The 18,071-nt window shown below is 42.8% G+C and overlaps 1 protein-coding gene across 1 annotated transcript in view; it reads right to left on the bottom strand.

Annotated features, from left to right (window-relative positions):
• Positions 1-6,889: 6,889 nt before the first annotated feature.
• LOC131140587 (G patch domain-containing protein 2-like) overlaps positions 6,890-18,071 on the bottom strand; it is a 32,835-nt gene continuing 21,653 nt past the window's right edge. Inside the window, exons 9-10 of the mRNA XM_078796070.1 lie at positions 14,271-14,336; positions 6,890-10,057 (exon numbers count right to left, since the gene is read on the bottom strand). Of these exons, the coding sequence (XP_078652196.1) occupies positions 14,309-14,336 (28 nt within the window). The 3' untranslated portion in view covers positions 6,890-10,057; positions 14,271-14,308. The remainder of the gene's footprint in view (positions 10,058-14,270; positions 14,337-18,071) is intronic.

Below are 18,071 nucleotides of genomic sequence, written 5' to 3' on the forward strand. Positions count from 1 at the left end.
TAATACTAAATATCATACAAGTGATTATTCCTAACCAAAATGGCATAAAAACGCATTGATTCTAGTATGGGTCATTTTTGCCCCACTTATGGAAGAGTGTAGGGTCCAGTCACTCGTGCATGTAAGGGTTAAAGAAGCCCAAGTCCTCCACACATCCACCGAGCGATATCGCCTCTGGCCCTCTCGTCTGTCTTGGCGCTATGGCGCATGCACAAGGTCATCCCCTAGCCAGTCACGACACTCCAATTAAGGCGACTGATGGACGCAGCTAATTGGTACGATTTATAACCTCCTTTTATTATGCTTTATGAGGAAAGCAAGTGGAGGGCATTACCATTTATAGGCCCCGGGCTCCAAGCTGGATCACTGTCATCCAACAACTGTCCGGTGTGACGGTAGACTGCAGCAGCAGCAGCAGCAGCCATGCTTACTGTGTCCCTTCAACCTTTGCTGTTTAGACTTTTGACAGAATTGCAAAGTAAAACTACACGTCCTTGATGAGCTAAAACAGATACAAGTGTATGAAGAAGAAATATGGGGGACGGGGGGGAGGAGTTTAAAATCCGGCGAGCCAGAGCGGAGGGATCCCATAATGAGTGTGTGCTTATTGATTGTATTGTCAGGGGGGCTGACCAGGGTCCCGCGTGCGATGCGCCCCAGTCCATCTGTGGACAATGCAGTCAGTTACACCTGACTGCTCCGCCTAATAAAGAACAGGCAGATTGATGTCACCAGTGTGTGTGTGAACTCTACCTAACGCTCACCTGCACACACACACACACACACACACAGTAGTGTTTTCCATCTCAGTGCAGAAAAAAACAATGTATCTCCAAAAAAAAAAACAAATAAACTGCTGATTACGCACCTGATAACTGCCTCGTACGACTAACTGCCAGGAGAAGTGGAACTCGCTTGTTAAAGTAGCACCCTTTAAGACAGGGGTCTCAAACTCAATTTACATGGGGGCCACTGGAAATAGGGTCTGGGCAAGGCTGGGCCGCATCAGGTTTTCCCCTAAAAAAAACGCATGTATTAAAAACAGAAAAATATACAAACTTTTTCAGTGCTTTGGTTCCGATTTTCTCCAAGAAAAGCTCTGATAAAACATTCCACTGTTCTCAAATATCTTAATTTTTATTTATCTGCACAAAATAAGATGAAAAATAAATAAACAAATCAAGAATAAAGAAAATCAATCAATCAGTAATAAATAAATATACTAATAATAATAAAACGGCAAATAATAAAAACTTAAGAAAGCACATATAGTTGTTGGGTAGACAAATTATTTTTTTCAGATTAAAATGAACAAAGCATTATTAGAGCCCTGTAGACATGACAAAACACGACTATAATCACATTTATACTCTTTTTATTTACAACATATTGCGCAACTGCAGGGTCTTGAGACACATGCTAACTCGCAAACTAGAAAGCTAGCGACCTAAACGGTAGCCTTCAAGTTATTTCCTTTAAACTTAAATAGCCAAAAACTTACCACTTCCACACGGATAGGGAGGATAACTATTAACAGTTATTTAACCTTTAACATGAACATTATTCAAACGTAATAATTTTTTCTGGGTACATGATACCATACAGCATCCATATCAAACTTGCGCGGGCCGCACTAACATTAAACTTTCATATCAAGGCGGGGGCCTCAAACTAGTGTCCTGCGGGCCACATTTGGCCCGCGGGCCGCGTGTTTGAGACCTCTGCTTTAAGAGGAAGTCCAAGTCTCCGCCCGCGCACTCAAGCCTCTGTGGCGCTGTGACGAGCGATTACTCCTGCGCAGCCAGCCAAAACACAAAAATCAATAAACAATCTCAACGTTTGGGAGGGCCTTTGGTCTGACTTAATAAATGTCTCAATCCGCTGTTATGACTTCATTTTGCTCTAACGTCCTCTTCGTGTGCATCTTTTGCCGATCAATTAGAGAATGAAGTGCCCCCTTCTGACATGACACCTGCCCTCCGTACGCCGACAGGGGCGCACACGCAGAGCCTGGCCCCCCCAGCACAAGGTGAGTGGTTATTTCAGGCCCATAAATGAGATACTTTTGGAAAGCACTCTCTTAAATGGCTTTTTAGAGCCAATGCCATCCACTGCTGTATCTCATGATCTAATTTGATCTTGTTCATGTGAGGGGAATGATTTTTTTTCATCAATGTTATCCCCTCGGTGTACAGTATCTTTATGTTACAGTTGCGGTGCTCCCCTCGGTCCAGCCAGGTAATGACTAAAACATGCAGTCTAAGTCACCATCTCCCAGCTGTCAGCAGCCAATGACGAGCACGGCATCTTTCTCTCAGGCTGCTCCGGCTGTCACAAGCCTTAATCCCAGTGCTGGAGGGATGACAAGTGAGCCCAGTCAGAGCCTTTGGTCTGTGACTGGAAGCTCCGAGAGAATTTCACGCACACCACTCTCTTGTTGCCCATCAATTCTGCCACTTCCCATTATTGTCAATCAGTGAGGGCCATCTCCACGGGACCTGCAGCGTCAAACTGCCAGGGCGGACAGGAGAGCAGGGAGCGGTAGGGGCCACGCTCATATCGGTGCCCAGATCAGGATGTCAGGACTAAAACTTATGAAAGTGCACGTCCTATATGCGACCCAGTGGGAGAATCAATTGATTTAGAATGCTGTCTTCTGGGGATTTGATTTGGAATTTTTGAACAATTTGTTGTAAAGCCATCGCAAAAAAATGCAATGTCATGAGAATGTTGATATTATATTAACACAAAAGTGGGCTTTTTTTGGCTTTTTATCCTCCTTTTTATGCTATGTTTCAGGATTTGGCCTAGCGTGGAAAAAGTTCCCATCATGCTAAATCTTAGCTGGGATAGGCTCCAGCTTACCTGTGACTCTGAACAGGACAAGCAGTAAATAGCAAATATAGTATTGTATGTGCGCCTGCACTTCATTGGATGTTGTTGTGGGGTCTTTTGTGACCTCTTGGGTGAGTCGTTGCTGCTGTCTTAGGTTGATCCTGTTTTACTGTTTCCATTTGTGGATAATAGCTATGTGGTACGCTGGAGTCACACAGGGTTATGTATTTTCTCTCAATAATAATTTTTTTAATTTTAATTAAAATTTAAATTTCATTTAAAAACAGCATTGAGTTTTGTTGTTAAATTTGTTTGATGATCTGAACCATTTAAGTGTGACGAACCTACAAAAAAATAAGAAATGAGGGAGGGGAAAACACTACTGTGTATATATATATATATATATATATATATATATATATATATATATATATATTCATTCATTCATTTTCTACCACTTATCCTCACGATGGTCGCGGGGGGTGCTGGAGCCTATCCCAGCTGTCTTCGGGCGAGAGGCGGGGTACACCCTGGACTGGTCGCCAGCCAGCCAATCACAGGGCACATATAGACAAACAACCATTCCCACTCACATTCATACCTATGGACAATTTGGAGTCGCCAATTAACCTAGCATGTTTTTGGAATGTGGGAGGAACCCGGAGTACCCGGAGAAAACCCACACATGCACGGGGAGAACATGCAAACTCTACACAGAGATGGTGGAATTGAACCTGGGTCTCCTAGCTGTGAGGTCTGCGCGCTAACCACTCAACCACCATGCAGCCCGCATTATTATAATATATATATATATTTGTGTTTTAATATAATTGTAATAATACAATAATAAACAATAATAATTTTATAACAAATATATATATATATATATATATTTGTTATAAATATTTTTTTAATGCTCAATGCCTTGAGAATCAGGCTCCCTGCAAGAAATAGTAATGCAGGCTTGTTCTGTTAGACTACCTTAAAAATATGATTTTAATAATAATACAACTGCATTTCCTTTGTTTTGCAGGCCTTGGGGAAAGTGAGACCAAGCTCACATGACTCCTCTGCGGTTTTCGGACCCTGAATGGGCGCCTGACCCGGTGACAGCATCCTGGCCAATTCGGACAAGCAGGCAGCAGCTATAAGCCACCGAGATTGATGGGAATGGTGGCCTCCCTCCCTGCACTGTAAAAGATTATCCGCTCACCCGCTGGAAACAAAGCTGTGATGGAAATTCGTCTCGCATCATCAGCAACAAAATATCTACACGTCCAAACGGGAGTCTCTCATTTTTCATGGGCTATATATTAAATAAAAAAAAAGAACATTAAAGCAAAAAGGAAAAGGGGGGGAGTCTGACTGATAGTGCTGGTTAGTATTTTTTTTAAATGGGCCACTTGAATCAAGGAGATTATAAGGTTTTTATTGGCTGTCAGGAAACACAACTTTCTGCGTACTTCACCCGCTGAAGCTTGTAACGCTCTGATTAGAATGCCAGCAAAAATGAAAAGAGATGGTGCTTGGGTAAGACACAGGAGGAGGAGCAGCAGCAGCAGGCACAAGCCGCCTTGGAAATCTGCTTTCCCTCAAACGCGCTAATGGACCAACATGCACGAGTAGCCGGGGTAACCGAATAAGCCTGGACACCAAATTTCACAGTCAGGTCTGGTGTCAGGATCCGGTTGTGCTGCGGCGGGAGAGAGAGCTTATTCTGACCCTGATACATGAGACACATCGGGCACAGTGTTATCTTGCGCTAAGTGAATATTGCATTCAGCAGATATGTGATATTTCAATTTCCCATTAGGGGTGCGAGGCATGTGTCGGAATGGGGTGGGGGGGTGGGGGGGAATCCCAGTGATGCTTGTTCATTTGGGTGCAGGAAGTGTGAATGGTAGCCTTGATATGACTTGGTGATGATGAGGATTGTGGGGGGGGGGGCTGGGGGTCCTGTCACTGCCCCTCCTCACTGGATCATTCATAGAAACGCAACTTGATCCTTTTAGGAGGGATTTTTTCATTTTCTACCACTTATCCTCACAAGGTTCGCAGGGGTGCTGGAGCCTATCCCAGCTGTCTTCACCAGCCATTCACAGGGCACATATAGCAAGCTAACGAGCTAACTACTTCTAAATTTCATTCATTCATTTATTTTCTACCGCTTGTCGTCACAAGGGGGGTGCTGGAGCCTATCCCAGCTGTCTTGGGGGGAGAGGCGGGGTACACCCTGGACTGGTGGCCAGCCAATCACAGGGCACATATAGACAAACAACCATTCACACTCACATTCATACCTATGGACAATTTGGAGTCGCCAATTAACCTAGCATGTTTTTGGAATGTGGGAGGAAACCGGAGTACCCGGAGAAAAAACACTCATCCATCATGCAGCCTGAAACTGATAATATCCATTTAATTATACGTATGATCCGACAAAGTTTAAAGCACAGAATTCTGCTCTGGACTGAACCGAAGCTTCAGAGTGAATGTATCGCCTCGAACGACTCCAGTCCTTTTCACGTCTGTCAGTTAGTTTGGACTCAGCTTTCAATCCCCCATTGAGGAGAGCGAATGGAACATCAAGCTCCGAAACATGACAGAACTCTCGCTTTGTGACGAGAGGTAGCCATTGATTTTTTCCCCCTCCATTCCGCCATCAATCTGGAGGAGGAGAGGTGGCTGCCAGTGCTCGGACAGCTGATGATGTGATTTTTAACCATGAACCAGCAGTGAGAGAAGAGGATAGCTCCAACTCACCACAAGGCGACAAACATCTTCAGCTGTAGGGGTGAACAGTAGGGGGATGTACTGATAATCTCCATCAGTCAAGGGGACTATTTCCTCTATCAAGCCCTCTGCAGCCATACCTCCGAAAACCTGGATCTCTTTGTCTATGAAAAAGTACACATATTATATTAGCTGGATATTCACAGTATAAAGCATCATTTGTTTGCTGCTTCAGTGTTGGCATAAAATCAACATCATTTATTGTTTTACTTACCTGACTGGATGGAAGAGGGCAGGCGTGGCGCGTCAAAAGCAGGGCACTCTGTACACCAGGGGTCTCAGACACGCAGCCCGCGGGCCAAATGTGGCCCGCAGGACACTAGTGTGAGGCCCCCGCCTTGATATGAAAGTTTAATGTTAGTGCGGCCCGCGCAAGTTTGATATGGATGCTGTATGGTATCATGTACCCAGAAAAAATTATTACGTTTGATTAATGTTCATGTTAAAGGTTAAATAACTGTTAATAGTTATCCTCCCTATCCGTGTGGAAGTGGTAAGTTTTTGGCTATTTAAGTTTAAAGGAAATAACTTGAAGGCTACCGTTTAGGTCGCTAGCTCTCTAGTTTGCGAGTTAGCATGTGTCTCAAGACCCTGCAGTTGTGCAATATGTTGTAAATAAAAAGAGTATAAATGTGACTATAGTCGTGTTTTGTCATGTCTACAGGGCTCTAATAATGCTTTGTTCATTTTAATCTGAAAAAAATAATTTGTCTACCCACCAACTATATGTGGTTTCTTAAGTTTTTATTATTTGCCGTTTTATGATTATTATTATATTTATTTATTACTGATTGATTTTTTTTATTCTTGATTTGTTTATTCATTTTTCATCTTATTTTGTGCAGAAAATATACATATACATAAACATATTTGAGAACAGTGGAATGTTTTATCAGAGCTTTTATTGTAGAAAATCGGAACCAAAGCATTGAAAAAGTTTATTCATTTTTCTGTTTTTAATAAATGCGTTTGTTTTTTGTTTTTTTTGGAAAACCTGATGCGACCCAGCCTTGCCCAGACCCTAGCTCCAGTGGCCCCCAGGTAAATTGAGTTTGAGACCCCTGGTCCACCATTCTTTGCATGATATGATGGCACTACAAATGTTGCACTCATTTTTTCTTGCAGTATTTCAGCCAAACTTTAGAGTACAGTTGTACACTGTCTACTTCAAAACTGTCTGGCTGAGTGAAAAGCGTGGACCATCTGAGTGGCTTCATTTATTTTCATGGCTGGAGGTGTTATGCAGAATTTGCGATTGTTTTTTTTTTGTTAATTTTTTATTTAGACAAAAGTAAACACATACATCAAATGTGTCATTTTTGAACCCACTCATATACAAAATACCACAGAATGTAAGTTGGACTACCTCGAGTGTGCACATGTGACGATCGAGCCATGTGTCGTTCTGTGTAGATCATTTGCAAAGCAATTAGGCATTCCTTTACTACTATTAAATATAATGATAAGAGCTTATGAGATAAGATGCTATTTGCACTCCATATCAAATTGGGGTAGCTGCATAAGAGCCCTGCTATCAGTGAGATATATTTCAATCCTGTTAAATTAAAATGTTAAAAAAAAAGGGGGCACATGACATTTACATTGAGTCCTTACATTGAATCCTCATTATTGGACAAGACCTCATTAATACCTCACATTTCTACGGCCATGTTTGATATTGACGCAAGACGTTGCATTGAACAAGGCAAATATATAAGTAGTTTCAGCTGCCAAGAAACTACAAGATAATGTAAAGTATATTGATCTTTGCTGTGGAGCAGCAGCATCACTCCAGCAGCCACAGGCAACTCCAGAGACCGCCATTGTGTAGCATCTCAGCGCAAGAAAGGCGCCTGATGCTTTGAAACCCAAAGTGACTTGAACTAAGTGACCCCCCAACATGCATTTGTCAGCAGGAACTAGAGGCTCTCATTTTGCATGCGCTTCTAGCATCAGGACGCTTTACACCACCGAACAAACGCCAAAGACAAGAAAGAAGTCGAAAAAAAAAAGAAAAAAAAGTAAATTCCTGCACTGACCTGCGACCCGGGCTAGGGCAAAGTGGCTGCCCCTCATGCGTACCGTGGGGGTTCAAACAGAGTTTATAACAGCGTGATTTCTCCTCCTCCTCCTCTTGGCCCCTGCACCCACCGGTGGATGCAAGAAGCCACGGTGGTGGCGGAGGAGACACAGCAGACATCACTCATTCACTCGCCTCCTAGGTGCCTTTGTCAGGTGATTGCTGGCGGAAAAAGGAAAACAGATCAATACATCTCCCATGGGCCTGACAGGTAATCTTTACCTGGGATGAAATATGAACCGTACCAGCCTGCTGAATTCCTTAACTGTAACAGGGCAATTGACAGGCTTCATGGAAGCTATTTCCCCACTTTCTGGCCCGTGGAAATTCATTTTGGGGCTGAGAGGCCGTTATTTTTGACTGCTAATTAACACTGTTCCCGTGCTGCTACAAATGGAACTTTTATCTCAACTGATGTGTCTTCCCGCCTCGTTAATGTCTTGGCAGCAAACACAGCGAGAAGCTCTCCTTGAAATACAACAGCCAATACTTGTCAGCTTAACTTGAAGCAGCCATCAATGTATTCATCTAAAGCTCATTTGTATTCCAAAGCTCAGATGTGCTGTTCATATCAATCTGACAGTGACTGCCAGTCATGGTGCTTGGTCATAGGCGACTGACTGGAAGAAGCATGCTAACACAATCGTTTGTTTTGACTTAACATTACATGTGTTACGAGATTTCTCGTTCAGATTAAAACTGCCATAATAATCGTAGATAAAAATGAACAATAGAGTATTTTGCTGGCCTCCATCTATTGCCTATCTATTGTGTTCAGCACAAAGAGGCTTCAAAGAAGAACAGCGTTCCATACAACAACAGCAAACAGAGTGAGACCTCTTGTCAGTCATATAGTCCGCGGCAGGCGGGGTCACTAGCATACACACACAGCAAAGGAGTGAAGCCTCGTGAGAAGCGATGCAAGGTAATGTTGTAGAAATTAGGAGGAAAAAAGATAGATGCTTGCAAAACCAAATGCAGCAGCACCCATATGGAGATGTTAATGAGCAAGGCGGGTCCACTAAGACGAACAAAACAGTATGCCAATTCATTCGAAAGTGGTAGTGACATAAAAGGCGAATTAGAAGAAATTCAGCATTTCAAGAAATGCTGCAAAGGTTTGACAGCCAACACAAATTGCCTGTGAGAAAATAGAAGCAAGTTGCAATTCCGTGGTTTATTTGCTCTAAAAAATGTTGACAATATCATTTGGCGTTAATTTGTTGGACAATAAACCTTTCAAAATGCACCTGCATTGTTTTGTGATGCGGTTAAATAAAAAAGTGTGTCTGCCCAGTCATATTTTTTCATTGTACTTTTCTTCAAATTAATGTTCAAATATTTTGTCATCCTGGTGGACCCAATCCTGTGCATCACACCACTTAACATTGTTTGACCAATTGTTTGTTCCATCTTCATACTGTATATTTTCCTGCGCATCATGCTTGTTTACCATCCTGGTAGAGATGCTCAGCGTGTGTCTCATCTCCGCGGACGCTCACATTGATCCTTTAATGCATCCAGTGCCGAGGGAGACAAGGAAATGATACCCTTTGTGGAAATTTCCCTCTCTTCCTTTTTGGCTGCTTTGCCAACTGCACAGCTCCAGAAGCAACTAATCCAGCACTGCTGGAAAACAGGCTGTTCAAACACGAGTTGCGGCTGGCCTTGAACTTAAACACGTTTGGGGACATTTGAATATGGAAGGTAGGCTGAGGAGAACAGAGGCAGACCCTCCGAGGACCGTAACTACATTCCCTCTGTGTTGTGCTAATGAGCAGCTTTGTAAAAAAAAAAAAAAAACACTTTTAGGGGCTAATAGGGAGCCTACACGTTTGCTCTGGCTTCGCTAAACTCTTCGGTAACACTCTGAAGGGCGAAAGTCAAGCCACCCAAGGTTCGACAGGCCATCCAGAAAAGCGCCCTGCTGACAAATGCTGATACAAGAAGGGACATGATTGTAGGAATGCGTGTTAGCATGTGGTCTCAGTGTGTGGAGAACCAGGAGGAGCCACAAACTCTTCAGTCCGACGAGGAGGCTGTCCACTTTAGCAGGCCGCCTGATTGCACTTACATCACTCGTGCTTAATAGACTTGGAAGTGACTGATTACAAATGCAATTATGTGATTTGAATTTCTTCGTTGTCATGAAGTTTGTGCTGCAAAGGTCTACGTATTCTCTCAAGTATGGCTTTTTTCCATATGATTCCAGGACTTGCTTGTGGCATCAGGGGTCCTTCTTGGTCGTCTGAGGGAAAGATAGAAGGGTTCCACCCGAGAACTCTACTGTCTCTCGGGGTGAGATCTTACTGGCTCCATGGTCCTTTCCTCTCTGGTGATCCTTACAAGCTAGAAGAAAAAGACTACATTAATCATAATTTGGAAACAACAAAGGAACATTTTCCAGTTTTAATGCACACCCTCTCATACAAAAATTAATTTAGTCACAGGCTACGCATCGCTCCCTGCTTTAGGTACATTGAAATAAAACTTTGAAACTAGCCTGTGCTAATAGGTTGAGTATTAATGAGGTTTTGGTCAAGTGAGCCAAATCCAATTTGGCCCCATATGACTTGTGGTCATGGTTATTAAAAGACCAATCAGCACTGCAGCCCTGCATTGCTTAACTTCCTCCTCTTGGAGTTATGCCTTGGTAAATGGTAGGGAAATGTGTGTTTTTCACTTCCATCCATCACACACACACACACACACACACACACTCACTCACTCTCTCCCTTGAGCCTTTTGTCTCTGCAAGTAAAGAAAAGGAACCTGACCTGTCTTCCATTATAAGAAATCTTCACCAATCTCGCTCCACTTCCAAAAAAACAAAAGTTAGCATGGGTCAGACAAGACATTTGCCAGGCAGGTTTGAGAGCAGAGGACAAGCGAACTAGAAGTGACATTGTAGCGGTGGGCTGTCTCAAAGGATTAGGCATTACAGCGTTCACTGGCATGTGCATGTGCTTGCTCCCATTATATTTGCTTGTGCCTCTTTCCAGATGACTTCTCCCCCAAACTGATCCGGCGGGCAAGATAATTGATTAATATTACTTGAGGGAACGATGACTAACCGTTGCTGAGCCAAAGACTCGGGTTCAGCATGGTCAACGCTCCGGATCAAAATGCCGAAATGTTGATATTTTCCAGATACATACAAATGGCTGGGAACAATCAGACAATGACAACGTTTGACACCGCATACAAAGTATGATCATTAGATACATAGGTATTACAGTAGCGTTCATTACCATAAAACATCATTTCTGAATGGAAAATGTGATATATTTGACTTTGTCATATAATATTAGATTGTGGACTAATTTAACATCAACCCAAAAGAAATAAATAAATACATGCTGTACCTTCAAGCATGTTGATTTCCATCAATGACTGCACATTAGTTGTATTGATATTTTGAGAAAAATAATAAAAATCATTCCCATTCAACAGCTAATTAAACTCTTTGCATGCGAGGATAATTACTGGACTCTTTAAAAAGATGGATGTGAATAATAAATATTACCTACACACTCAACTAGTTTTACATCAAGGTCACGGAAGACATTACAAGGTTTTCTGTCGGTGGGGTGGGAATTACAGTACAAGCATTTATTGTGGGCGATAATGGGAGCTTGAATGGAACCATCTTACCATCTTAATAAGCTCTCATGTGATGCTCTTTAAAAACAATCATTACAGACCTTCCTGGAGCACTCACCTTCTCCCTGTTTATTAATCAGCTAATTACACATTGACAGTCATGGGCTTGCTGATTCCCACACTTAAATGAACAAGGCTCTTTAATGATTAAGCCTTTGTGTTTCTCTCACTTGCTTGCTTTTCCCTATTTGTTCTTTTTCTGTCTGAAAAATACAAACCATTAAAAAAATGGGCCTTGAAGGGAGACCTCCCAGGCTTAGGGTCAGAACGCTCCCATTGGAGGATGCTTGGTCAGACTATGTCAATGTGTGTAGGTCAAGCACTGAGCTCATACCCCGGGAAGAACCCGCATCACCGCTGAAGAGGCAGCCATCGGCGAGGCAATGCAGCTGGAGACACAGGCGGGTTTGAAGGACGCGGGCAGGGTGCGGAGGGGAAGCCGGAGAGGGCAAAATAGTGCGGTGGGCTGCATTTCTGTCAGCAGAAGTGATGGCTGAGCACGAGCGTTATTTGTCTTGTGCTGCCATACAGCCCTCACACCAGCCTGGGCATTAATGAGAGGAGGCCGGACCGCCGGGTAGGAACACGATGCGCCTCCGACGCGGGTGATCTGTCACGCAGCCGTCTGACTCAGGCGAGTAGACACATGAAGGAAAGGACCAACCGAGGGTCTGCTCACCATGAGGGCAAACATACTACTTTCCTTTGTACAATGATAACATTCAGTGACTGAGGCTGATAACGTCAGCCAAACCTAATTACACCGGTCTTGACTTAAAGGGACGGTGAGCAACTGGCTCAGGATTTCAGCCGTGCAGGCAAGGCCACAAGTGTCCACATCATAAAATGGCATATTGTGGATCGGGGACGATCATAAGCTATGGGAAAACTCATGATGGGCTTCTCAACCCATTGGAACTCGCAGGAGTTGAACAGTTGAACTCATGATGTCATTTTACAAACAACATTAAACTCTTCACACAGCAACTTAACACTCAAAATATATATCCCAGAAATATACAAACATGTGCCAATACCCATTGGAAATCGCAGGAGGTAATTACTCAATATTAACAGTTGAACTCATAATGTCATTTTACAAACAACATTAAACTCATCACACAGCAACTTAACACTAAAAATATGTATCCCAGAAATATACAAACATGTACCAATACAAGTTTTGTTTTCCATAATACAGTTTGTTTGTGCAATGAAACAAATACTGTTATATACATCAACAAAATAGTCAAAAGCAAACGTGTTGATGTATGGAGCACTACGTCGTCACTCATGTTCCAATATCATTATTGGTATTAAATCCAATGCCGATATGATATCTCATTGTTATGCCAATGTTGGCGAATAATATCGGTAAATCCCTATGTATATTACCACTTGTCCGAAACTGTTGGAAATTAAGAAATTGATGGCACCAGGTAAGACATGAGAGAAGGCTGACATACTTGGTTAAATGTCTGGGAAACAGTTGCTGGATTGAGTCCGCTGATTGATGGTGGTGAGAAAAGTAGAAAATGGCCAATTCAAGGCTGCGAAATGGAGAGGTGATCTAATTCAAAGCGATACCTGGCTCTCAATGTTCTTTTTCTGTTGTTGCGTGTTTTTTTTTTTTTGTTTTTTTTTTTGCAAGCGCTGCTGTGGAAGTGCTAAAAGGGTAAAGACAGAAGACAAAGCAACAGCTGGGTACCATCTCAGTAATTCCCAATGGAGCCCAGGAAGACACCTCAGGCCGCACACCATTTTCACTCCTGATTACAGACTTTCAAATCAAGCACTAACACAAACAACAATCCACTTCCTGCGATCCACACCAACAAAGATCAGGCTGTTGTGTGTGCGGAGCTCAGCTGTGCTTTTGTCATTAAAGGTAGCAACGCATTCTTTCAATGCAAATGAAAATGGAGAAACAGCAAAACATGAACAAGGCTTGTGAAAGATTGCCAGCATGCATCTCCTGCCAGTTCTGAGATGACTGGGGAGCGATGCGACGTTGCACACAGCCAAGGTAAAGATTTACACTGAGCAGCCGCATTGGATCGGATGAAATGCTTTATAAAAAAGCAGCAGAACTGTCCTAGTTTTCATAATAAACACCGACTGGATCATACTTGTTGATAGTTTGTTTCATACACAATGTCCGGGTCAAACTGAAGTACTTTTAAAGGATTTTCAGGATCCTTCTGGGCCGCACAAGTGGTGACTGTCATCCATCCATAAACTAGGGAATGCCCTAAGTTCCTTATGTTGACTTTAATGTGTCATTAGGGGCAGGGGTGAGTCCTTTTTTATTCTGATGGCAAGTGGCTCAGCACCGAGGAGGTGAAGGACAGAGTCACTGGCCGCTCCATCACTCAATGCAATAAATGGATGCAATCTGTATCCAAGTAAAGCAGGGTCTGCTTTTAAATTCCATCTCTTTTATCCAAATGAATGATGGAGCCCGGTACGGTGCTCTGTGGAGCTATATTAATAAACATCAGAGGCCAGCACCCCTCACTAAATCAGGGAACTACCAGCGTTTTCAAAACAGCAACACTGGAAGTGAAGCAACAGAGAGGCGACGCGGAAGAAAAGCTCGGCAAACCAATTCTGATCTCAATCCAGAAAATACACCGGACCCTGAACCATCAGGCTAATGAAAAAAGGCAGGGCCGCTGCTCCAAACACACACAATCGAGCGGATGTCCTACCACAAGGATCAGACTGTCTACGTTGTTTCTGTGGGACTATACCAAGACATTTAACATCTCTTAAATGCGACATAAAGCTCTTCCGGTGAGATGCATAAAATTTTATATCTGCTGGTTTAATCTCCGATAATGTTTAAAGTGGGACTGAAATAGGTCGCAGATATATAAGTGTGGGGTTAGGGCCTTACCTGGTGGTAGGACGGACGCTGTATTGTGTTTCCTCTGCTCATGACGATGCACAGCTACCCTCCAGGCTGGTGTTTCAAATACAAACAGGCACACAAGCACACACTTTAGTCAAAAATGCACTTTCAAAACCAAGAAAACAGCCGCAATATAACAACAACACATAACATAAATATTGTGTTTGTTTTCATGAATGTACGTTTGGAACATAAAGAATGTATTGCATGAATGGTGGTCTCAGTGAGCACGTGCAGAGCTCACATTAACAAATGACACCTACCCTACGCCTCCTGTGTCATATGTCAGGAGCCCTGAAATAGGAAAAGCCCCCCCTCACCCCCACTGGCTTAATAGCCCTGACTTCTGAGATGTAAACTTAAGGTCAAGGTCCGTTCCATCACTAGCGGAGGTGGGTGGGTGGGGCAGGTGGCTTTGAGTGTGGGGGCTCTGCTGTGATAGATGTTTGTGTATGGGACAGGGGGCTGGGAGGTGCTGCAGTAAAACAAAAGAAGGGAATATTTTTATTGTCATTTACAACTATGCTTTTATTAAAAAGAGAATTTCGGGGGATGTGTTTAATAATAAAAATAGACAACCTGCTTGGACGAGATGACTGATGGCTGGACGACGTACACTCTCGTTAACCCCCTTGGCTCGTCTGAGACCGCATGGCAACATAAGCAAACCCACGAGCCATGTGCTTCAACGAGGGGCCCATCAGGGCAGGCTTTTAACAGGCAGCATGTTCCATGACCTCAGCACCCATAAATCACATGACGGGTGCACAGGCATGGGGTGTCGGGAGCTGCGCAGGGCACCCTTTGAGTCTCTAAGTTGTATAATCAATAGATATAAAAATAAATGGCCTCGCCGTTATTCTCTCTCTGCTACCCCGCTCTAATAAAATCCCAGTAATGCATATTTCATTTACTTTTATACTTATTGATTACCTGTACTGCAGTTAGTAAATCACGCGCCTATCGATCCCTCAATCGTACCTCTGTTGGACAGCACATAACCAGCCATTTGCACCCCTGATAAAGAGCTCAGTCATTGAACTCCCCACAGTAAATCTTTGCAAACTAACTTTTTAATACCAAAATCGATCCCTGTTTAAACGTTCCATTAATTCACGGGGCACACTGAAACTATTAAAAGTAATACCCTGACGCATCTGGTCTTAATGTGCCGAGGTTCATCTCTCTGTCTCCTCCTTCATTACTCTGACAAAGCTAAACAGGACGGGTACAACCATGATAATCATCCATCCGTGCCATTTTGGGCAAAAAGCCCATCTCATTCGCATTAAGTGATAATAACATACAAATATGTGATTAAAAAGCATAACATGTACTGTACAGCATAATGATAGCACACATGTGTAAGTGTAAGATGGCTGTGGACACACTAGATTCTACTCGACTTTGTTTCAAAACCTGCAGCTAGGTGCAAACAAGTTAAAGGGGAACTTCACTTTTTGGGGGAATTTTTCCCATCATTCACACTTCTTGTGTGAAACATAAACATATATTTATTTCCCTTTTCTGTGCATTCTAGCGCGAGAAAGCGAGTTAATATAAGCTAGCTAGCAACGACGTAATGGGAAATACCAACAAACAGTGTTCCATTAACATAACTGACTTGTATATTAACCAAGCTACAGCAATATTATTATTATTGTAGCAGCCAACATGAAAAAAAATGAAAAATCACAAGCTCTCAATTTCACTACAATTTCGATGCCATCCCAACGAGAGAGGACATCGTAAGTGTTGTCGCTGGTGCTGTTTTTGACAGAACTAGCATAAGTATGTGTATCAATGTTTTTGGTAGTGTTTTAAATCGTCAAAATACGGCAAGATACTGCAACTATTACATGTTTTCATCAGTGTACGTGTTTATGCATGATTACAGTATATATATATGTATATCAAAAGATGCAACGTTGTTTTGTAGAGGGCTTCATAGTCGGAATAGGTTTATCCCAATGACGTCCATTGTTAGCACGGAAAAAGAACATCACTATTTGCTTGATTAGCAAGGATCTACTGTATTCTTTTATGTTTATATTATGTTATTTTGGAAGGATGGCAGATGTTTCCACCCAAAATGTATGAAAATGAAAGAAATGACTAAAAAGTGCATAGGTGGTGAAAAAACAAGTCACAAAGGCAACTAAACAACTACTAAATTCTATCAAAGACACAAGGACACCGACTAAAAAGTGTTTGAGATGGATTTTTTTCAGGTCAGATGAGACACTCCTAAAGGCAAAATACTCCCCCAGGGTGCTGACTAAAAGATCAGTGACAGCGGGTCAATTGCAATTTTGGCGCCCACATCCAAAAGCAAATATATCAATTAAAAAGAATGAATCAAAAGAGGAGTGAGGTGGGTCGCTTACAAAATGGCTATCTATTTTCATCAGGGAACACTGCGCTTCAGGTGTGAGGCAGGATCTCAAGATTAATAGAGCTATTCAAATGAATCAGAAAGGATTAGGGTCTCCAGGGAACATAATCGATAGCTGCAAATCAATAATCAATAGGCCACTCACACCAATATACTAACTGCTGACACAGAGATCTGACAATTAAAATAAAAACGGGGAAGGGAGTGGCTTGAGACTATGATTTATCTCACAGCGCGAGTGTCATTTAGTAATAAATACGTCGATAGCGAGGAGGCTGCTATGGCATTCTAACGTGCGACGCCGAGCATTCCAGGTCCCACTCCAAAACGAGGATAAGTGGCACACAAGCTCGTCTCCACCTTCATCGCTTAACATCAAATCTCACATTGTCATCATCACCTGCCGCCAAACAGTAGATGACAGCTTTTATTAATATAACGTCATTCCGGTGTGGTTGCAGAACAAGATTCATTCGCACACACGGCCCAGAGGGTAAACACTTTACACTCAGGCCTCTGGGTTTGACATCCATCATGTGGGTAAGATGTGAAAAAAGCAATGAAAAAGTGAAAAAGGAGGTCATTTGAAGTTTGTTTAGAGTGGGCATTAGCCGTTGGGGCGTTGTGACATCGTTGTTTGGATGCCATGTATGCTGAGATGGCTCGTGAGGATGCAGGAAGCCACCTCGTCGGAGAGTGGATTTGAGCCGTTTGGGGAGACGGATTCAGCCACAGAGTCCGACGGGACACATCAGAAGCCCCTCTCGTCAATCCCTCGCTTTCCCCTCGTTCATTTGGGAGTATGATTTATACTTTTTGAAGTGAAGGGTCTTGAATCCCACTATAAAGGAATTAAGAGGTCTCCCCTGAGTCTGCCATTCAAATGAGAGCATGGCAGGATATGAGGGCCTTTTTTTAATGGAGAGATATTAGTATTCACAATGCCTCAAAACTGGAATCTGAAGGAACCTTTCAGGTGGAGAAGAAAGAGTCTGTTTGGAAAAGAACGCCCTAAGAAGTCAGGGGCTTTTCATAGCAGTCGTGTATTTGCCCCTCATCAAGGAATGCTTTGGGAAATAACCCGAGAGAGTGAGGGAGGCGGTGTGTGAAACAAAATTAAGAATGCACCATAAACAGACAATGTGGAAACTAGACAATCGGAGCCCCACAGTTGTGAGGTCAAAGGAGTTGCTGGCCTCTCAGTGCACCCCCACTCCACCTCCCATACACATGCAATAGTATCTTATAGTATGACTGGGAGCTATGTTACGCTTTGACAAAAACCTTCCGGAATAAGATTTGCACTTAAATCAGCATTACTAGTATGTCAACATAAATTCTATTTGGGAATACTGACCTTGAAAACTTTTAAATGAAAGTGTCCCTGCATG

This window comes from Doryrhamphus excisus, linkage group LG14, assembly GCF_037039965.1.
Source record: "Doryrhamphus excisus strain RoL-2023G ecotype Guam linkage group LG14, RoL_Dexc_Guam_v1.1, whole genome shotgun sequence".
In the NCBI taxonomy this organism is placed as follows: domain Eukaryota; kingdom Metazoa; phylum Chordata; class Actinopteri; order Syngnathiformes; family Syngnathidae; genus Doryrhamphus; species Doryrhamphus excisus.